This window comes from Zingiber officinale, chromosome 9A (assembly GCF_018446385.1).
Source record: "Zingiber officinale cultivar Zhangliang chromosome 9A, Zo_v1.1, whole genome shotgun sequence".
In the NCBI taxonomy this organism is placed as follows: domain Eukaryota; kingdom Viridiplantae; phylum Streptophyta; class Magnoliopsida; order Zingiberales; family Zingiberaceae; genus Zingiber; species Zingiber officinale.
In genome coordinates, this window is record NC_056002.1 from 41,695,984 (window position 1) to 41,718,601 (window position 22,618).

The 22,618-nt window shown below is 38.2% G+C and overlaps 2 protein-coding genes and 1 pseudogene across 2 annotated transcripts; 2 read left to right on the plus strand and 1 right to left on the minus strand.

Annotated features, from left to right (window-relative positions):
* Positions 1-239: 239 nt before the first annotated feature.
* On the plus strand, positions 240-9,099 carry LOC122021352. Its single transcript, XM_042579474.1, has 4 exons — positions 240-1,081; positions 1,168-1,367; positions 8,289-8,369; positions 8,446-9,099. Exons 1-4 carry the CDS (start codon positions 427-429, stop codon positions 8,824-8,826), a joined length of 1,317 nt encoding a protein of 438 aa, XP_042435408.1. The 5' UTR covers positions 240-426; the 3' UTR covers positions 8,827-9,099.
* A 955-nt stretch (positions 9,100-10,054) lies between these two features.
* LOC122019165 (putative RING-H2 finger protein ATL69) lies at positions 10,055-10,519 on the minus strand. The gene has a single exon (XM_042576662.1). The coding sequence runs from the start codon at positions 10,517-10,519 to the stop codon at positions 10,055-10,057; it is 465 nt and encodes a 154-aa protein (XP_042432596.1).
* Positions 10,520-11,013: 494 nt separating this feature from the next.
* On the plus strand, positions 11,014-11,168 carry LOC122022184 (annotated as a pseudogene).
* The last annotated feature ends 11,450 nt before the right edge of the window (positions 11,169-22,618 follow it).

Consider the following 22,618-nt stretch of genomic DNA (forward strand, 5'->3'; position numbering starts at 1 on the left):
AGCGGAAAGGAGAAACGTCGGCTTGTGATCTCTGAAAAAACAAAAATGCCCTTTTGGAATTAGTCAGCTGATTGGGATTCAAAGTTAAAAACCCTAGACCCTTTAATCCGGTCCATAATATCAAATTCCGGTTCATAATCTCAAATTCTTGAACAAAAAAAAAGCAAGTCAAATGGATGCACATCTGACAACAATGCAACTAATGGGCGTTCAGATTTTTGCCCAACAAATATTTCCGCCCAAGTAAACAGATCGCTAAATGCGACCTCTTCTTCCCCTGTTCCCGTTTCGACGCCGCTCTGCTCTTTACCGCCCCTGTTTGGCCATCGCGAAGGGCCGCCGCCTCCGCAACTTCCAGTGGACGGAAGAGGTTATAGATTGCTCTGGTAGTATCACGCCGGGGAGCGGCGAAGCAGAGAGGACGTGATGGCGTCGTCGGTGGCAGAATCGGCGTTGGCCCACGGACCTGTGATGAGCATGATGAAAAAGCGCCTTCGCTCCCTGCGCAAGAAACTCAACCGCATCTTGCAGATGGAGGATACCCTCGCCCAAGGGAAGCTGCTCAACAAGGAGCAGAAAGAATTCCTCCGCTCCAAACCCACAATCGTCATTCTCATCAACGAGTACGAGAAGCTCCGGGCGCCCCTCGCCGCCGCCGTCCAGGAGGAACTCGACCGCGCCGCTTTCACCGCCGCCTCCCCTGCCCCCATCCCTCAAGAAGAAATCCCTGTCCCCGCCGGTGTCAAGGAGGAGCGGGATCGGGCCGTGATGGACGTTTTGGCCTTGGTCTATTTCGGGTGCATGTTCGATGTCAAGCCGCAGAGCGAGTTCGCGGCGATGATGCTGACCAGGATGCACGAGCGTGGCTGCTGCTTGACCTACGACTACGTGACGGATGATGCCACCGACCTTTTGAGGGAGCATGATCTTGATGCGATATCGGGGCTTGCCTCCCTTGTCACCTCGCGGTCGGTCTACTCAGGCGTCTCTCATAAGGACACTCTCCAGGCCTGCCTTCAGCACGCGAAGCTCTGGCTTGTCAACGCTGATCAACCTATCCACTCTGGGGCATCTCTTACATGTTCGTGTTTTTCCGCTATGGGATTGATAGGTTTCTTTTTTCTACTTCCTTTGTTGGTTTTGACTTACATCTCGTGGACGATTCAGATGCCGGATTGAGAGAAAAGTTGAACAAGATATTGGCTTCAGACTACTTCACCACGACGCCAGAGATGAAGGCCCCTGGTGATCTCGCAGCTGCTGTGGGAAAGTATGGCGCTTCTTGTCAGGTTCAGTTTAGTGAATCAATGACTGTGCCCTCATCAATGGTTCAATCTGAAGATGTGGAAGTTCCCATTGTGCCTCAGGTGAATGTGAAACACCTGTTTTTTTTTTTTTTTTTGTTCATTCAACCTATCTGTCAGGTTTTTGTGATTCATATGCTTAACCAATGGTTCAACTGATACCGTGGGAAGTGAAATTATTAAAGTAGAAACAGTGCTAAGTATTTCAATTTTTCATAAACTAGGTTTTTGGCATGCACCAATTGTGGACAAAATAGGTCCTAATAGCTATGGATTATTGTTCTATTGCCATAATCATCCTTAAATCATCAGGAAGTAATGATCTTAGTTCTAAGATGACTATCGATATCTGGCTTATGTTGGAAAAGTAGAGCAACTAATGTTGAATGAATATATCACCTGCAATACTCCATAGGAATCAAACAGTATTGGCAGCAGGTTTACTCGACCATTAGTTCTATGGTTTCGTTTGAATGTAGGATAGTTACTATGCTGGAAAAAGAGCAAATTCTTCTTGCATTTTTTTGTGGGTCTGCTACATTACATATTCCAGTTATTCATGTTTGACCCCTGATTCCCACTAGTGCATCAAAGTGTACAGGTTAAGCATTAGTATGCGTGTTAAAATGACTCCAAAACCCTTACTTTTGGAAGCTCTCTGATGGTTTTAAACCTAAATCATGACAATTATGTGATTGAAGAGAGTGGGCATTGTGGAGATCTAATACACATTTGTAGTACAAAAGAGAGCTGGGTCAATAATGTTACATCAACTACAGGCCTATAGCTTAGTAGAATATATGGACGGGAAAGGTTTTAAGCTTAGTAGATTAAAGACAGAATATATGAAATTTAAGTTTAGCAATATTAAAAGTAATGAGATAATTGCTAAGATAGGAGAGGATGAGTTGCTCGGAATCGAGAGATTTAAATATTTAGGATTATTTTTGCAAAACGATGGAGGGATTGAGCACATGACTCGAGCACATGAGCAGAAGATGAGAGTTGTAGAGATGAGGATGTTAAGGTAGATGTGTAGATATACGAGGATGGACAAAATAAGAAATGAGAGCATTAGAGAGAAAGTCGGAGTTGCATCTATTGAGGAAAAACTCCGAGAGATACGTTTAAGATGGTACGAACATGTATTTAGAGGACCAATGAATGCTCCAGTTAGGCGATGCGAAACTATGATAAACATGCATATCAAACGAGGAAGAGAGAGATTAAAAAAAGACTTGATTAGCAACAATAAAACAAGATAAAATTTATTTAAATATAGATGATGATATAGTAGGAGATAAAGCTCAATGGCGTAAAAGGATTCATACAGCTGACCCCACCTAGTGGGAAAAGGCTAGGGATGTAAACGAGCCGAACCGAGCCGAACCGAGCCGAACAGTATTAGGCTCGAGCTCGACTCGTTTAAGTTATATTCGGGCTCGAGCTCGGCTCGAACTCGAATCGAGCTTTTATCACAAGGCTCGAGCTCGGCTCGTTTTAGAATTATCAAGCTCGCGAACAATTTGAGCTCGGCTCGTTATTAGCTCGATTATCAAAGTTAACGAGCCTAACTCGTTAAGCGAGCTCGGGCTCATTTTCGGGTTTGTTTAGATCTCGTTTTTGACTCGTTTAGAGCTCGTTTTTTTGCTCATTTTAAAGTTCATTTTAAGACTCATTTTAGAGCTCGTTTTTCTGGCTCGTTTTAGAACTCGTTTTTTTGCTCAGTTTAAGGCTTATTTTTTTGGCTCGCGAGTCTATAAATGAACATGTTCGCGAGCTCACGAGCTGAATATCCTTAAGCTCGAGCTCGGCTAGATAAAACTGTCGAGCTTGAAATCGAGCTCGTGCTCGGCTTGATAAGATAAACGAACGAACTCGAACGAGCTTTTTACCGATCGAGCTCCGAATAGCTCACGAACCGTTTGATTCATTTACATCCTTAGAAAAGGCTTGGTTGTTGTAGTTGTAGTAACTACATGCCTATAGCTCCACCAAATTGCATTTTCCCCATGAGATACTTGTGATTCTGCAATGTGTGGATTTAATGTGGATATTTGAATTTTGACTAAAAGGTCATTTTGATTTTTTTATTTGTGCTGTTTCTGATATCTAAGTTTTAATTGATATTTGAATTACAGTTCACCACTTTTTGCAATTATTCAATCGCCAGGTATAACATTTGGGTTTAGCCATGTCTATTTTCACAATCATGGCCTTGTGCAAGGAATGATGTAGAAAGTGAATGGTTGAAAATGAAATTTTAGAAATTCGTTGCATCCACAGGGTGGTGTCAACATTGTTGGCATGTAGGCAAGCTTATGTTGGCTTAATCTTCATGATTATGTTCAATTTGTACATCTGCTTCTGATTCTTGTGGACTGATCACATGAGAGATCTCTAATATTTTATTTTATTATGGACCTCATATTTATGAACATACACATGATAGGAAGGCTTTTGGTCTTCCCTTTCCTCAAAATAAAAATGGGAAAAAAAAATTCATATTGGAGACCTTCAGATTCATTTCTTTCTTCTTCAATTCAGTTATAAGGCATGTGGAAAACTAAAACTTTATTCACTTGAGTGGATGGATAGGAGATGGAGGGAGATAAGGAGGGGAAAGGTCATAAAATGACTAGTGCATTTTTGTAATGCTTTCCCTCTATTCCTCTTCTAGTTATCCACCCAAGTAACCATCATCAACACAGAGAAATATATATGCTAGTAATGGGGGCTTGGATCCATTGGGACTAGATTAGACAACATAGAAAGTTTGAATAATAGGTGTCTTTTGCAGATTAATCAATTTCTTCAAACCATTTGTTAATTTATTTAAGGGAAAACCCCAACACAAATATATCATTTAGATAATACCATTCCAAATTATACCATGCATTCTGATTGCAATTACATCAGTGCACGTCTAGGAAACTCCTAATAGCATTCTTCATTGACAACTGAATGGAGGAAGATGTAGAGGAAGACGTTAATGCTTTAGATGAATCATTGGAGATATAAGTTTAGGATACATAATGTGCATTGTATTCTGTTGACACCCTCACCAGATGAAGTGCCTCATCCTTTAGATGACATGTGGGAATGCATGATCATCTTCGATACATTGATTAAATATGGGAATAAGACTTGTAAAATTGTCAAAGTTGGTGGAAGTCGGATAAACATATTCTATGTATTTATGGGGGTAGATTCAAGTATTACATCTTAGGTAACCCCTCTAACCATACACATGTATCATATATAAGTATTGGATTAATACTATTACATCTAGGCATTTTTACATTTACTTAATCATAAGGAGTACTTACAATCTCCACTACCTCCATCACTAAGATACAACTTGCATTTTGACAACATCCTCACCCAAGTCTCACTCATACAAAACTTCTTAGGTGGATCAAACCCCTTTATGATTCACAGATAGGTTGTTAGTGTTCATCCAAATAAGTGATTATTGACAAAATTTGGTGCGATGACTTCCCCATGAATGTTGCCTCTAACTTGGTTGTATGACCTCTTACACCATGGAAGGAAAGATACATATGCCTTTAAACATAAGGAGAGGACTATCAGGCTTAATCTGCAAACCTATTTAACCAACCTTCAAGAAAACTAGTCATAAAAACAAATCAAACCCTTAATGTCCCCACTCAGATGCAACTTCATAGGGAACTGAAAGTTTCAATGTAATGCCTACCTTGGAGTCCCTGCCTGATCCAATTATCAGCCTTTAAGATTAAATAGCTTCTAAATTTTTCAAAAAAAATCATTTAGATGAGTCACTTGATGACTTCCGTTAACTTGAAAAGAAATTACAGATCCAGAAGACTCCAAGTTCAATACCTAAAGAGATGATAATCAAAGTCCCTACATCATTTAGTGGCCTTTTCCTGAGAAAAAAAGACAAGTGATTCACATCAAACATGCTACTGATCACATAATCAACACTATTCCTACCTCAATTGGAGACGTTTTTCCTAAGACAAATAAATCTTCAATTGAGTTCCAAGACGTAATTCTAGAAAACCTTCTGTGGACATACGCCCTTCAAGAAATTTATAACATGCCATTTATCATAAGTTGAACTCATAGTTATTGAATCCTTCACAACAGTGAGTCAAAAACATCAAACTAAACTAAAACAAAGAAGATGACAAATCAAGCATGTGAGGCTCTTTTGTACCAATATAAAACTTTTTTTTGATAGTTCTATTAAGGAAAATTTAGCCTTTGTTTTTAGCTGTTGATTTTCCTAAGCTTGCTTTCCTTGAGTTTTGGTGTCAACTCTCAACAGCATTATTTCCAGACATTTTGGACTGATAGTTGAGATGCAGATAACAATTCCATATTTTGAGAATTTGCAATGTTTCATTTATTGGAGAGGATAACCAAGAGAAAGATGGCAACAACTAATCATGTCAAGTTTTTGTTGAGGAGAATGTTGTAAATAAAATAGCCTAAGCTAAAACTCCTTCAGTCAAAATCAAACCAATTTTGGGCCTAAAATGCTATTTAATTCTGGAGGGTCTAAAATATAAATTTTGTTTTGTATGTACTCGGATATAATTTTATTATTATTTTTTTATTTTTCTATTTCTAGTAAACCTACGTTAGCATGCCTGAGTCTTATGAGATTTGTCTGTTACAAGGTCTATAAGAGAGGCTCCTCTCGTTATAGCAATAATGCAATGTTTCTATTTCAGTGATTATTTTTTCTCTTGCAAGATCTATCCCATGAGATTAGTAATTGGAGACACATTCATTTGATTGCTGCATCAGTACATCTAATGTACAAGTCTCGAGTTCTGTCTCTCCATTTCATCACTCTTAAGGAAACAATTATAGGCTCTAGGTTTCATGGTGGACCTAACCTTCAAGGATGTCTTTCAATTTGTATCTGGAAAACCTTTCTTTTTTATTTAGGACATTTCTTGTTGCAGATTTTCTAGGTTCTTTCGAGTTAAGACTCTGTTGGACATGGGTAGGTTACCTTATAATTTTTGATAAAGATCATGGAACAGATTTTCTTATCAAGGGTTCATGAGGTTTTGCTCATGGAATGGGGGAGTATTTTTTGATAACTAAGTTCACTCCAGGAAAAAATCATGCCTATAATTTTAGCTTTAATAAATATTATTAATGATAAAAAACTGTGACTCAGTATTAGTGGTTGAAGCTGTGCAAAACAATTGAGTGAATCTCTCTTTATCCATGGTTGATCCGTGTTAATAATGTGGTCAGATGGGGAGGTTTTTAGTACAACCTGCAAAACTTTAGTCTCCTTCATTTAAGCATGTTCTTATACTTTAGAAACATAATATGGTTAGCACCTCCATCTAATCTTTTGAACATTGGACTGGAGATTGAACCAATAAGATTACTAGGATATTGGTTTTAACAGTTGAGCCAGTAAACTGAAAACTTATAGCATAGAAATAATTTATACTTCTATGATTGTAAAATATTTTGCAGCACCTTATTCTGTTAAGAAATCCAATAATAAAAAATATCATCCTTTAGTTTAATGAATGAGTTCCTAGTTTCTTTCCTTCATCAGAAGAAAAAAAAATAGACATGTGAGAGACAGAAGAATGGTGGGATGGGATGAAAAAGAGATTTTCCTTTGAGTTATTTCCTTGAATGCATATATACATAGACAATGGATAATTTTGTATGTTCACCAAATTTTAATTAGTCTTGTAATGTTGGTGGATGAGTAACAAAGGATGGATGCCCAAAATTATCCCATTAAATGCTGGTCTTCATCTTTTATTTGTTGAAGGAAACAACTAGAGGATGATCTAACTATTGACTTATGTCTCGTTCTTTTTCTGTTTGTCAGGGGTCAACTTATCCATTCAAGGAAATAGGGCCTTTGATTCAATCTTGTAACAGTTAGTAATGAATTAAGTGAAGCTAAAACTGCATATATAAAGAAGTAAAACTTAAAAGTTCATTTGTAACTGTGAGAACCTTTTGGCAATGATCAGAATTTCCAAGCAGTATATGGTTGGAGCCTTTTTCTGCAGTCATTAGATGTTTTTTTAGGTTCTTCGGATGGAATTTATCTTTCTTTCTCTTAAACTTCAGTGTAGCTAATTTGAGTTAACATGGCATTTATGGTATTTGTACTTGGAGAAGCCTATATAGAGTTCAGCCTATATAGAGTTCTTTCCATGTGCTTGAAGATTGATACCAAGCGTTTGAAGGTTGGCGATGAGCTATAGCGAGGATAAGAAAGGCAAACAGCAGTTGGCAGAGTTGTCTATGTTACGCCCAAGAGCTTGTCAATTGCATAGAGAGGTGGTTGTATATGTAGGAAAGAATCAAAAGATGAAGAATGAGGACTTGGAGAAAGTATAGAATGTACAAGAGAAGAGGAAGAAAAGCAAGGGAAGCGAAAGAAAAGTGGTAATAGGATAGGAGAAGAGAAGAGAAGAGGAAAACAGTGAGAAAGAAGTATAGGATCAGTTTGCTATGATACCAAGTGAAGGATTAGAAATCGGGAGAGATGGAAGGAAGGAGGCGTGAGGATTTGAGAGTAGGACAACCTGGAACGGATCTCCTTTATCATGTTGTTGCCTTTATTATGACATTATTATATAGACAAGACATTGGATAAACAAACAAACAAACCAACCGGACTGTACCAATTACTCTTAAATCCTTAATGATCTATTCCAAATGCATTATATATCCTGACAATACATTCGTCTTGAATTTGAGAGTAGGACAACCTGGAACGGATCTCCTTTATCATGTCGTATTGTCGTTGCCTTTACTATGACATTATTATATAGACTAGACATTGGATAAACAAACAAACAAACCAACCGGACTGCACCAATTACTCTTAAATCCTTAATGATATCTATTCCAAATGCATTATATATCCTGACAATATATTCCTCTTGAATTTTTCCTATTCCTAGCTTTATATATTCTCTCTTTATCTTGATACAGGAGGATCAACAGCAAGAATTTCAACTAAGTGAAGTTCACCCTGATCATGAAGTTAGCCTTGTTGACGAACAACTAAACATGGTAACCATTACAACTCGATGTTTTTCTATCCAAGTAAAATTGATCTTCAATTGTTTCTGTCTTGTTTCACTTGCAGGGTGCGACAGACCCTCCTGTAAGCTATGGAGCAGTTGTTGCCTCCAACCAGGAGCAAGAAAATCAGAAAGTAGATTTAGAAGACCTAAATCTGAGGGAGGTGGAGCAGAGAGAGCACCAATATAATTCACGCGGGATTTACCACAACAACCAAGGTGGCATTCGTGGTCCTGACAACCGGAGGGGCTACCATGACAATGGTCGTGGTGGCCGAGGTGGGAATGGTGGCTACCAGAACGGACGGAGTAGGTATCATGACTCTACTTACTCCAAACATTATTACAACCCAAAAGGGAGTGGAGGTCAATCCAGTGGCGCAGCTAATTACACCGATCATGGAAGCCATGTCGCTTCTAATGTTGATTTGGATACTAGAACCTAGATTATGCATTGGCTACTGGGCGAGCAATAGCTATTTCAGTTTAGGAACACTATTGAATCTTAGAGCTTTACACAAGGCTGGCTACAGCCAATTCACTCGAAATTGGTGAGCTTTCTTATTATTATATATTGGATGCACCTCTTTGGATGACGGATACTGAATCTAGAACTACTGATAACTTGTTTAGAAAACACTACAAGAAAAATTTGTTTAGTTAGACAAGTGACCTGGTTTAAACTCACAAGTATTATGATTAGTGTGATTGTTTTGTTCCGTGCCTTCTCGTATTTTGATTGATTAGAACTGTTCTGTTGGCTGTACACCTCACTCACTTGTCATGTTGTAATAATGTATGATGTTGGATAAAAGGAATTTATGGAGAAAAAAAATATTATATTATTCTACCTATTTAATTTGACCATTTAAATTTAATGCCAAATATATTCTCAATTTATTGATAGGGTATACAATAATAAAGAAGAAAATTATTTTAAAATTATAGTGGACTGTGTTTATGTAATAAATTATAGAAGGTAAAATGTAACAATTTAATAAACTTAAATGGTATATGCAAAATCAAGGCATTTTTTTTAGAGTAGCATTTTTAATTTGATTAAAATTAATTTAACTTTATATTATTAAAGCAGTTTTGATCGAACTTATTTAAAGTAATTTTGATATTTCAATTAAAATAGTTTTGATCAAATCGTGTATTTTTAATCTATTTTTTAAAAAAATGAAATATGCTTTGTAATAATGAAAAGGATGAATATTTTGGAGGACAGTATTTTAACACTTAAATTAGGATGGAAAGATTAGTTGATGGAATTTTAACACTTAAGCTCCGTTTGATATGTATAATAAGATAAGATTGAGTTAATTAGGACAGAATTAAAGATTAGATAAATAATCCCTCTTGAGATGAATATATTATGAATTTTACCTTTAATCATTCATAATCATACTCCTCATCAATTCTATTTAAGAGAAGCTTTTGTTAACCCTTTATTACTTGCCTTTTTATAACTGCAGTATGCCCTGTCATTCCAAGTTAAAAAAAAAAATTCTAATCTAAAAAAAAATTCTATTAAAAATTAATGAAATAAACGTAAACAATACTTAAAAATTTGAATCATTACCAATAAAAAATATTTTTTTAAAAAAGAAGGAAATTAAAGTCGAACTGTGAAAGGAGTTCGTTTGGTCATTCATTAATGAACCAGCGCCGCTACTGCGGCTTCTCCGCCGGCGACACCACCGGCGCGCAGCAAAGAGGGCAGCGTTGGCCGTTGAAGACGACGAGCCACGGGTCGATGCAGGCCTTGTGGTACATGTGGCAGCACTCTGGCAGCACCCGCGCCTCCTCCCCTGCTTCGTACTTGCACAGGCAGATCGAGCAGTCCGCCTCCTCCTCGTCTCCATTCCCCTGGGCACTGCTGCCAACCACCACCACCCTAATCGCCTCCAGGATCTGACGGCGACGACGAGCGGCTTCGGCCTCAGCCAACGTTTCTGGCGCCGCCACGGCCACATCCATGGCTGGTTCCGCGTCGTCGCCGCCGCCGCTGTTCTGGAGATCTCGCCGGAGGCGGCACCAGCGCTTGAGGTAGGCGACGTAGACAAGGAGGATGAGGAGGCCGGCGGCGAAGTAGACGGTGACGGTGATGACTTGGGTTGCCGTTTGGTTGTCCATGTCAACGTTTATTTTCTTTGTATCGGAGGCTTCATCTTATAATTTAACCAATATTTTTATTTTATATTTCTTCATTTTCCATTTATTTATTTTCACATTTAAATAATATTTTTATTCTATTTAGTCTAATTTGTTCTCTGCCCAATGCAACCCCAAAATCAAATTTAAAAAGACTCTAAACTCTTTTTAACTTAATAGTAATTATGAACATAAATATTTTAAATAACGAAAATAATTTTATTATTTAATTAAGAATTTAGAACTTCACTAACTAATTTTAATAAAATTTAAAATTAAATTACATTAATATTTTTTTTCTTTTCACATTAAAAAGGTGTGAAAATGATTTTAAAATTTAATAATAATTTTCTCTAATTATTTTTATATAAAAAATATGTATTATCATTCTTATCTTTAGTCTCATATCTTAAGATGGACAACAACACGAATAGAAAAATTTCTATAAATATCTTAGGTCGACAACATTAGAAAACATGTCTTTCTCAACCTTTCGGCTAAAATAAAGTATAGTATCTGTTCTTATCAGTTTAATATATGATATAAAAAATTAAATTAATTTTTTTTAATGAGAGAGAGTATGTTACAGTAGCACAGTAGCTTGTTGCTAGGATTCTCGAACGTTGTCCTTATTAAGTCTAATTTATGAATTTTGAATATTAATTTATATGTATTCATATATTATATTACACGTGTAACGTGCATGCACGTAACTATTATTTGATTAAAGATGCTTAATGAATATTTTATTATATAATTTTATTTATTATAAATTTGTAAATTTTGAATTTTTTATTCCGAAATTTTTTAAATTTATTTTCATTCATTATAAACGTGCAAAATTTTAATATTTTCTAATCTTCGAAGGCTTTCAATTTCTTTTCGATGAACTAATCTTAAATTTATCTTCAATTACTTTCTTATAATATTTGTTTCCTTACTTGTATTATTGATGCAATCGATATCAGTTTAGATTGACTAAATTTGAATTAACTTAGTTAGATTTTAATATTTAATCAATATATTAATTAATTGAGAAAAAGTTAAGTAGGTCAAGATTGACCTAATACTTGATGGTAAAAAAGTTCAAGTGGATTATGATTGACCAGATACTTGGTGATAAGAAGTCTAATATAGAGAAAGCATAATACGAAAAGTTTAAATGACTCATGGTTGACTAAACATTTGGCGATTGGAAGTTCAACAGGGAGTTCACAAGTGGGATGTCTAAGCGAGTCATGGGTGACCATACAATTGGTAGTCGGAAGTTCAACATGAAGTTGATATGAGACAAAAAGTTAAAGTAGGTCATGATTGAGTGAATACTTGGTAATAGGAAGTCTAAACAAGTCAATGAAGATCGAAGGTTTGGCGTGGATGAAGTCTTGGTAGATAAGGGTGATCGGATTCTAGGCGTGTAAAGTCTCCATAGGTTAAGGGTGAGCACATGTTGAGCAAAGGAAACTTTGGTAGGATGAGGTCAATCGAATACCAAGCAAAATAAAAATTCAACTTTTGTAAGACTGAAATAGGTATATTAGTCGATTGGTAGAATGTATCAATCGACTAATGAACGCAAAAGCGCAAAAAAATAGTGTTGTTATGGTACTACTATAGTGTTGCTACGATACTACTATAGTAACTGTGAACAATATTTTTTCTACAGTATTTTGTTATAGTAACAGTCGATTGATGTGTTTTATAAGATGACTAATGGGCATTGGAACAATGTATAGAAGTTTCAAAACTCTGCTTACTACAAATAGTCGACTGATGTCATTATTCTAGCGAATAAAATGTTCAAAACTCGATTACAAGATTTGATTGATTAGGTAACAGTTAACTGATGCTGAGATGGATGAACTCATTGAGCTGATAGGTCATAGCAATGTTCGAATCTATAGGAAAAAATTAGCCCAACCTAAAGACTATAAAAGAAGTGTTTTAAGGAGATTTTGAAGGTGCAACGATAGTGGTTTGGATTGCAAGAGGAGATGGGTGAACACCGATCTACAAATAAAATATTAGAGAGGGTTTGGTTTGCATATTTTCTATTTCCATTTTTTAAAAAACACGCATTTTCCTGTTTCTTAGAAAATGACTTTTAGACATTTTCTACTTTTCTAGAAAATACTATCTCTTTTTTAGAAAATAGATGTAGAAAATATAAACCAAATACTATTTTTCAAAAAACGTGTATTTTCTAGAAAATGAAAATGGAAAACATACAAAATAAATGCTCTCTTAATTTCTCTTGCTAATAGCAAGGACACACAGTTAATATGAAAATAACTTCAACATAAAAGGAAGAGGTCTAATTTACTTACTCTGCATCTAGGAGGTTGCTACTACAAGATTATGAAAGGTTCCACTAAGATCTCCTTTTTCGAATACAAGTTGGAGGTAGAGAAATCCCTTACAATAGTTGAGTACAAGACTAAATGAAAGAATTGAAAGCAAGTGAATTAAATGTGTGTTATCTAAACTTCAAGCTTCAATCCTCTATCTATTGGATTGAGACGCACTAGAGGGGGTGAATAGCGCTCGTGGCTTTCACTTTTCGTATTCGAAAAACTTAACGAGTAAGTGGAGCGGAAATTAAAACAAACACAGAAGGACCCAAGTATTTTTACTTGGTTCGGAGCCTTAGGTGACTCCTACTCCAAGGCCCACGCTCGTTGAGAGTTTACTTTGGGCAACAACTATAATCGCGCAAAATTACAAGTACAAATAAAACAATAATTATTATACCGACAACAAAAATAATAAATTTGAAGCTCCTGGTCGTCGGAGTGTTGCTACAGCTGTTCTAGATCATCTCTTTAGCAGTACACGGAAGAAGGATCGCTTGGAATGTCTTGATACAAGTTGTTGGTCGAGACTGCCTTATAAAGGCTGTTGAGGGCGCCTTCAAGCCCCTTGAGGGTGCCTTCAAGCCCCTTGAGGGCGCCTCCAATCTCCGGGTCAGCCGCGCGTGGATAAGGCCTGACTTCTTCGCCGCTTATCCTCTTGAAGGCGCCTCCATACTCCTTGAGGGTGCCTTCAAGGCTGTCCGAGGCGCCTCAAGCCTCCATGAGGGCGCCTCTAACTCCGCTGTGCAGACTCCTCGGCCTTGTACCCGAGGCGCCTCCAAGCTCCACGGAGGGTGCCTCGGGTATTGTTCATCCGAGGTAAAATATGCTCCTTTGTCCTTGCAAGATATATTTATCCCACAGATACCCTGTAACACAAAGTTAGCGCATAATAATGAATATAAAAAGGATGTTCGACAGTCACCGGACTGTCCGGTTCTGATTTCGAATTTCTACTCGGAAACCCTAGGTCGAACCGAAGCTTATTGTTCCCTTAGCGAGGAACGCGTCCTCACCTACTCCACTCAGGAGACTTCAGATCGACTGGACTTTTGCTGAACGCCTGACTCTTCAGGTCTTTCCGTTGGACGTCCACTCCACAACCCGCCCAGACTTTTCACCTGGTTCGCGACACCAGGACTTTTCACCTAGGGTTACCTCCCCCTAGGACTTTTGCCCAAGCTTCGACCCGCCAAGACTTTCCGCCTAGGATTACCACCCCTTATGACCTAGGGTTACCGCCCCCTAGGGTTTTTCACCTGCCTAATCGCAGCTAGAACTTTTGCCTAAGAAACCTTAGGGCTTTTCTTGCAATCTCGTTCAACCATATTAGATAACAAGACAACTTAACTTTGAATCCTTTGTCATTCTCAAAACTCGGGTTCAATCGTCGGATGTTTCCCGCACCAACAATCTCTCCCTTTTTGATTATGGCAACCGAAATTCAAAGTTAAGTAAAGATAATTCTATAAAGAACTTTTCAAGGAATGCAAGCATAACAGAAAATAACAGTGCAAGCATAAGTGAATTTTAAATACAAGGCTCCCCCTTAGTTAAAGCTCGCTCCCCCTTAATTAAAGCTCTTCTTTTTAAAATTTTCATATACTTTTGTTTTTTTTTTATTTTTATATTTAAAATTTTCATATTTGAATTTTCATACTCTCCCCCTTTGCCATATATAAAAAAAATCAACAAAAATAGGGTATGAGAAGATGATCATAGGCCTTAGTTTGAAAAGTATACAACTAATAACTGTTTCAGCTTTTAACACTTAGCTTAAAACTTAGGCCTTAGACTTAGATTTAAAACTTTAGTTTTATAAAAACTTGGCTTTAAATAAAATTTGATAGAAAACATTTTGATAGAAAATATTTTGATAAAAACTTAGCTTTTAGAAAAAATACTTAGAAAACTCTTTCCTTAAAAAGTTTCATAAACTAAGTTTGGAAGGAAGTTTTTATCTAAGTTTGTTGACTTTAGAAAAATTTAGTTTAAAAAATGTGAGAAAATATTTGATAAAATTTTTAGGATTTCAAAAACTAATTTTATTTGTAAAGTACTTAACTTAAATTTGAGAAGAAAAATAATGCTAAAAATTTTTTTAAAAGTCTTTTTCTAGTTAAAACCAAAGACATACTAGCTGTTTTTAAAACAGAGAGTAAAGTCAATTTTGCTAAAGAAAAATTTAGTTTTGTAAAGTCCTAAAGTCCAAGCATGAGTAAAATACTTAGTTTCCTTAGCCAAATGTCTAAACATTAGTTATTAGCTGCTTATCTAAAAGGCAATAGCTTTCACTTGGTTAGTCAAGTTAAGTCAGTGATCCAGTTAGATTTGACTAAGATAGGATGACTTAGCTTGATTAATGTAAAATGGTATTTATTGCCCAGACTTATGTCGATGCACAGATATAAACATTCTTAAGTCCAGGCAGTATTCTATACATCTCACACCATTCTAAGTGGTTTCATACACAAGCAAATTAAATCTAGTGTGCTTGTGAGATTCTCTGGTTAAAATCTAGGGGTACATGATTTCTAGGGGTAAATTCCTAGTCTAAGTCCAATTTTTTTGAAAAACTAATAAAATTGGGATTTTGAAAACTATTTTTCCTGGAATTTTTAAAACAAACAACATAGTTTTTTGGAAAACAGAATAATAAAGGTAAATTCTATTCTACCAAGCATAAGACCAGACAAACAAAAAGAGAGTTATCTACACAACGAGTAAGTGTAAGTCCAATAGCTACAATGTATGTCCAAAATATGATCAACTAGAAGGATCATCAGCTGGAGGAGGTGACAGAGGTCGCTCTGGTGCATGTAGTGCACGAAGAATCTCCTCTCGAAGAGTGGTCATCTCAGCCCGTAGTTTACAAAAACCGTCCGAGACGAGTTGTCATGTCTGCACGAAAGACAGCTCGAGACGAGCGAGTCTATCCTCAATAGATAAGGAAGTGGAAGGCAGGGCTGACGTCGAGGGCTGTGATGGATCGAGAGGCTCTCCAAATATCTGAACATCCGTGAACTCAAATAACTCCTCCTGTCCCTTGGCTGGCTGAAAGTACTCGTCTGGGGATAGGCTAAACCCCTCGGCTAGAGCAACAGGCTCATCCTCGACTAGATCGGCTAGCGACGGCTCACCTCTCCATGCAAGAACCCCTTGAGTAGTGATGTCTATATGTGTTAACCTAAGATGACTCTGGCCAATCTCATCATGTGGTGTAAGGTGGGTAACCGTCCCCTGAGTCATATCTATACCATTTATAGTCGAGAAGATATATGTCAAGACATGGTAGTAAGGCATGTGGACTACAAGGGACGTAACTGTAGGTCCCTTTGGAGGCCGGCAAGAGGGGAGGGGTGAATTGCCCTAAAAAAAAAAACCCTTCTCGGATATTCAACTAACTTAAAAGAACTTGTAATTAAAAAGGCAGAGACTAATTAAAATAGAAAAATAGACACAGAGGAATTACTTGGTTTGCAATCAGAGGATTGCTAATCCAAGGCAAAGAAAGCGCACTAATTGATTCTCCTCTGGGCGGAGTAGCCTCTTACAGCGTTGAAAGCACAGAAGAAAATAACACAAATGAAAGCACTGAATTACAAGTAGTTACTTTTAATGTACAGATCAGTACTTTATTTATAGTACTGGTCCGGGCGCCTGAAAGTGGTTCCGGGCGCCCCCGGGGGGATAAACTTTATCCCCCAACGGTCAGATTGCGAAAATCGTGATTCTGGTCAAAATCATGCTCCGGGCGCCCGGAAGCATTCCGGGCGCCCAAAAGCATTCCGGGCGCCCCAGAGCAAAAAGTCAACTATGGTTGACTTTTTGTCCGGGATGACTTCTCCGTTAAGTCCCAGTCTCGGTCCGGGTCTGTTCGCTCCGGCTCCGCTAGCTTGGGTGATCTCGGCCTTCCGGAATAGGACTCACCCGAACCCATGTTCCGGCCTTCTCCTGAGCAGCCTTCCTTCCCGGCCACGCACGCTCTTCTCGTCCACCGGTGTACTCTTCCGCGGACACCTCGTCCCTCAGACGCACCGAGCCCGTCGGCTCTCTCCCGTGCCGTCCTTCTCGCTAGCCGCGTCTTCCGCTCGACTTCCTGTGTTCCTAAGCTCCTGCACACTTAGACACAAGGGTTAAACAAACGCAGGACCTAACTTAGCTTGTTTGATCACATCAAAACACCTTGGGGTTCCAACAATCTCCCCCTTTTTGATGTGAGCAACCCAAGTTAAGTTAGGGTAACCATTTGCAGTAAAAACAATTTATATTAAAATAAGTCCAAATATTTTTCAATTAAAAAATTATAGTACCTCCCCCTAGACTTAACATACTTCTCCCCCTTTGATCACATAAAAATTGGGGTTATAAACAAGTCTAAGGTAAATTCAGACAAGAACTTTTGAGTGTAAAATATTTAGTAAAGACACTCTTCAGAATTTTTCGTTTGAAAAAAAATATTTTTCAGATAAGAACAGTCATAAGTGTAAAAAAAATTTAAGTTTAAAATTTATCTCAGCATTCCCAAAAAAAATTTTCTAATTTTTTTTTTTTTAAATGATAAGGCAAAAAAAATCTAAGTTAACTTTACAAAAAAAATTCTAAGTCAATTTTCATGAAAATTTCTAAGATAATAAAGAATTTCTAAGTTAAGTTAGAAAGTTTTTAAATATTTTCTAACACAAATTGAATAACTCTTTTAAAGCATTAAGTAATTTAAATTAATGCTTTTTCAGTTAGTCAATTAAACTTTTCATTTCGATAGTTGGCTTCCAGGTCGTGGCGAGGTACTAGGCCTTCTTGGTTATTGGAGCAACAACCACTTCCTTAGACAAAGCCTCATAAAGAAATTAGTTGTTTAATTTCCTTGCTGAAAATGCTAAGTCTGACTTTAATTTTAAGTTAAACAGGTTTTTAGAATCCAGTAAAGGTTCCTACCTACAGGATTAATCAAGTATTTCCTGGGTATATAGATTTTTGATATATTTCTAATTTGACTTTGATGAAATCTATAATACCAATTTAAATTTTTAAAAGTAGGAATATTTGAACCATTAGATTTTTTCAATCTTTCTATTTCTTCTTTTAGTTTTTCATTTTCAATTTTCAATTTTTCAAAATCCTCTATAAGACATGATTTTGCCAAAATTCTCTTTGTTTCTAAAATTTCATTTTCTAATTTGACATTTTTATTTTCTAATTTATACATGGATTTAGTCATAGCTTTGATACCAGAGTAAAGCTAATCAGGGGGTAAGAGGCATACCTCACTTACCATGTCGGACTTGAAGCCTGAATCTCCCCCTGCTTCACTGCTTTCATCCGAGGTCGCTCCCCCTTCATCGATGCTAGGTTCTGATATACTTTGTCTATCGTAGCTTGCCATTAGTGCTATTCCGGCATATTCTTGAGCTTCTGATTCAGATGAAGAAGTGTCGTCCCAAGTTGCTTTTAGGTTGTGTTTCTTGGGAGACTTCCTTTTGGCCTTTTTGAGTTCTGGGCAGTCTTCTCTTAGGTGTCCCTCCTTCTGACACTGGTAGCACCGCACCTTTCTTCCACCTTTTTGATTCCTTTTATTCTGCATTTTAAATTTATTAGATCTAAAAAACTTTTTGAAATTTCTTACCATGTATGCTTCTTGATCGTCTTCGGAGTCTGACTCGAGTTCATCCTTCTGGGTTGCGTTCAGCGCCATAGTCTGGGTTGTATCCTTTGTCGTTCCTGCATACCTGGTTTCATGCAATTCTAGAGTAGAAAACAACTCTTCTAAAGTGCTTACCACCAGGTCTTTTGAGATGTAGTAGGCGTCGACGATTGATGTCCATTCCGGAGTTCTTGGAAACGCGTTGAGCGCGTAGCGTATAGTGTCCCGGTTTGTTACCGTTTCACCGAGGTTTTTGAGACCAGTAACTAATTCTTTTACCTTTGCGTGTAAACCAGCTACTTTCTCACCTTTCTCCAGACGGATGTTCATCAGTTTGTTGCGGAGGATGTCCCTTCTAGCGAGCTTTGCTTCGGACGTGCCTTCGTGGAGTTCCAAGAACTTCTCCCAAAGTTCTTTAGCAGATAAATAGTTTCTAATGCGGTTGACCTCTTGAGGCGGTAACACGCTCAGTACGGCTGTTTGCTACCGACTCATTCTGCTCCTTCTTTGTCCAATCGCTCTCTTCTTTTTCTTTTCCATCTTTATCTATTGGAGCTACAAAACCATATTTCATAATAAATCGAATTTCAAAATCTGTTTTTAGGAATACCTCCATACGACGCTTCCAGTCTGCGAAGTTCCCCTCGAATTTTGGTGGAACGATGCTTGGTCCGGCCATCTTGTTGCTTCGATCGGCGGTTAGTCCTCCTGAAGCGCCTGGCTCTGATACCACTTGTAGGTCCCTTTGGAGGCCGGCAAGAGGGGAGGGGTGAATTGCCCAAAAAAAAACCCTTCTCGGATATTCAACTAACTTAAAAGAACTTGTAATTAAAAAGGCAGAGACTAATTAAAACAGAAAAATAGACACAGAGGAATTACTTAGTTTGCAATCAGAGGATTGCTAATCCAAGGCAAAGAAAGCGCACTAATTGATTCTCCTCTGAGCGGAGTAGCCTCTTACAGCATTGAAAGCACAGAAGGAAATAACACAAATGAAAGCAGTGAATTACAAGTAGTTACTTTTAATGTACAGATCAGTACTTTATTTATAGTACTGGTCCGGGCGCCCCCGGGGGGATAAACTTTATCCCCCAACGGTCAGATTGCGAAAATCGCGATTCTGGTCAAAATCATGCTCCGGGCGCCCGGAAGCATTCCGGGCGCCCCAGAGCAAAAAGTCAACTACGGTTGACTTTTTGTCCGGGATGACTTCTCCGTTAAGTCCCAGTCTCGGTCCGGGTCTGTTCGCTCCGGCTTCGCTAGCTTGGGTGATCTCGGCCTTCCGGAATAGGGCTCACCCGAATCCATGTTCCGGCCTTCTCCTCGAGCAGCCTTCCTTCCCGGTTTCTCGTCCCTCGAGCGCCGCGCACGCTCTTCTCGTCCACCGGTGTACTCTTCCGCGGACACCTCGTCCCTCAGACGCACCGAGCCCATCGGCTCTCTCCCGTGCCGTCCTTCTCGCTAGCTGCGTCTTCCGCTCGACTTCCTGTGTTCCTAAGCTCCTGCACACTTAGACACAAGGGTTAAACAAACGCAGGACCTAACTTAGCTTGTTTGATCACATCAAAACACCTTGGGGTTCCAACAATAACGAGACTGGCCGCATGAATGATGTTATGAAAGATGTGTAATGCGATGTCTATATCTAAGTGCTGACATAATGCATACAAAATAAGGAATGAGATGAACGCATCTTCGGGACATCCCGAGATGAGATAGGCAAAATGCATGCAGTCAGGACTCTATACATAATGTAGTCCTGAACCCTAAGAGAGAGTGACCTAAAGTCGAAAACTCCAAGTGGTCTCTCCTCCCCCAAAAAATACATATAGAGTGTATCCAATGTAATGTGGGAGTAGGGCTCGCCAAATGGCAAATCCCTACTAGGATAGCACAAAAATGGACATGTAGAGGGTCTAAGACCTAGACTAGTATGTAATAAGGTGGGGGTAAGCTGAAAATCCTTTCCACCAACTCTGGTGGAATAGGTCAGGTCATCAACCCTTTCAAGGTTGTTATAGAATTGAGCACATAAGTTCTGATTTACTGCATTACTGCAGTAAACCAGCTTATTAATCTGAAAATGCTCAATCATTTGGACCATATAAGGTATGAAAATATTGTCTACTAGGTAAGATTGTTGGATCGAAAAGAATTTAGATATCTCCACAATTACTTGATATTGTCCACTTTGGGCCTAAACCCTCATGGTTTTGCTCTTGGACTCTCCCCAAAAGACCTCATGCCAATGGAGATATCTTTTCCTCTTATAAACCCATGATCTTTCCCATGTGTTTTCAATATGCGACTATATTTGCAACCTTGTAACCCTAACAATCCCCCCTCAAATAAAGGATCATAGGCCTCCCACATCTGATTCTCGACCCACCAGGTCTTCCTGCCCCTCGGTCCACCCGACCTACTAGGACTTCCTTGCCTAGTCGCAACTAGAATATCCTGCCTGGTGTCTGGTCCTCTTGATCCAAATATAGGAACTCCCACTTTCTTTGTTCAAGGTCAATATTGTACTCACATGGTTCAATCAGACCATAGCTCTTGTGCACAGTCGGTGGTTAAACATTCTGGCAGTCCGGGCTCTGATATCAATTGTTGGATCGAAAAGAATTTAGATATCTCCACAATTACATGATATTGCCCACTTTTGGCCTAAACCCTCATGGTTTTGCTCTTGGGCTCTCCCCAAAAGGCCTTATGCCAATGTCTTTCCCATGTGTTTTCAATATGGGACTATGTTTGCAACCTTGCAACCCTAACAAAGATGACAAAGACTCCTTTTAGTGGACACAATGTAAGTGCTAATGATTTTTAAGACTCATACATATTGATGTTTGTGGTCCTTTCAATAAAGTATCTAGAGGAGGCTATCAATACTTCATTATTTTTACAAATGATTTTACTATATATGGCTATGTGTATCTAATGAAACACAAGTCAGAATCCTTTGAAAAGTTCAAAGAATTCAAGAATAAAATACAAAACTAACTTGGTAAGCACATTAGGATACTTGGATCATATCAAGGTGGGGAATATCTTAGCCAAGAGTTTCGTGACCATCTCGTTGAGTTTGGGATTATATCTCAACTCACTTCACCTGGAACACCACAGTGGAATGGTGTATTAGAGAGAAGAAATTATACTTTATTCGATATGGTACGATCAATGATGAGTCAAGCAGATCTTCTTACTTCTTTCTGGAGACTTGCTCTAGAAATGGTTGCTTTCACACTTAACCGCATTCCATCTAAATTCATCATAAAGATGTTGGATCGAAAAGAATTTAGATATCTTCATAATTACATGATATTATCCACTTTGGGCCTAAGCCCTCATGGTTTTGCTCTTGGGCTCTATCCAAAATACTCATACCAATGGAGATATCTTCCCTCTTATAAATCGATGATTTTTTCCATGTGTTTTCAATGTGGGACTATATTTGTAACCTTGCAACTCCAATAATCCCCCCTTAAATAAAGGACCACAGGCTTCCCACGTCGGATCCTCGATCCACCAGGTCTTCCTACCCCTCGCCCACCCGACCTACTAGGACTTCCTTGCCTAGACACAACTAGGACTTCTTGCCTGGTGTCTGGTCCTCTTGATCCGAACTTAGGAGCCCCCACTTTCTTTGTTCGAGGTCAATATTGTATTCACATGGCTCAATCACACCATAGCTCTTGTGCACAGTCGGCGGTTAAACCTTCTGGTAGTCCGAGCTCTGATACCAATTGTAGGATCGAAAAGAATTTAGATATCTCCATAATTGCATGATATTGCCCACTTTAGGCCTAAGCCCTCATGGTTTTGCTCTTGGACTCTACCCAAAAAGCCTCATACCAATAGAGATATCTTTTCTCTTATAAACCCATGATTTTTCCCATGTGTTTTTAATGTGAGACTATATTTGCAACTTTACAACTCCAACAAAAGATACCATATATAATATGGATAGGGAAGAGTCTCAAGATGTCTTTTATGAAGATTTAGGGTTATAAGGCTTATGTTCGACATCAAGTCTCAAAGAATTTAGGACCCAAATTAGATAAGTGATATTTTATAGGATATCCC

Excerpts from the sequence above, each read along its gene's own strand:
- LOC122021352 (XM_042579474.1), top strand. The coding sequence starts at position 427 with ATGGCGTCGTCGGTGGCAGAATCGGCGTTGGCCCACGGACCTGTGATG. Across the intron at positions 1,082-1,167 it reads CTCTGGGGCATCTCTTACAT|ATGCCGGATTGAGAGAAAAG; the intron begins GTTCGTGTTTTT and ends TGGACGATTCAG. Across the intron at positions 8,370-8,445 it reads TTGACGAACAACTAAACATG|GGTGCGACAGACCCTCCTGT; the intron begins GTAACCATTACA and ends TTTCACTTGCAG.
- LOC122019165 (XM_042576662.1), bottom strand. The coding sequence starts at position 10,519 with ATGGACAACCAAACGGCAACCCAAGTCATCACCGTCACCGTCTACTTC.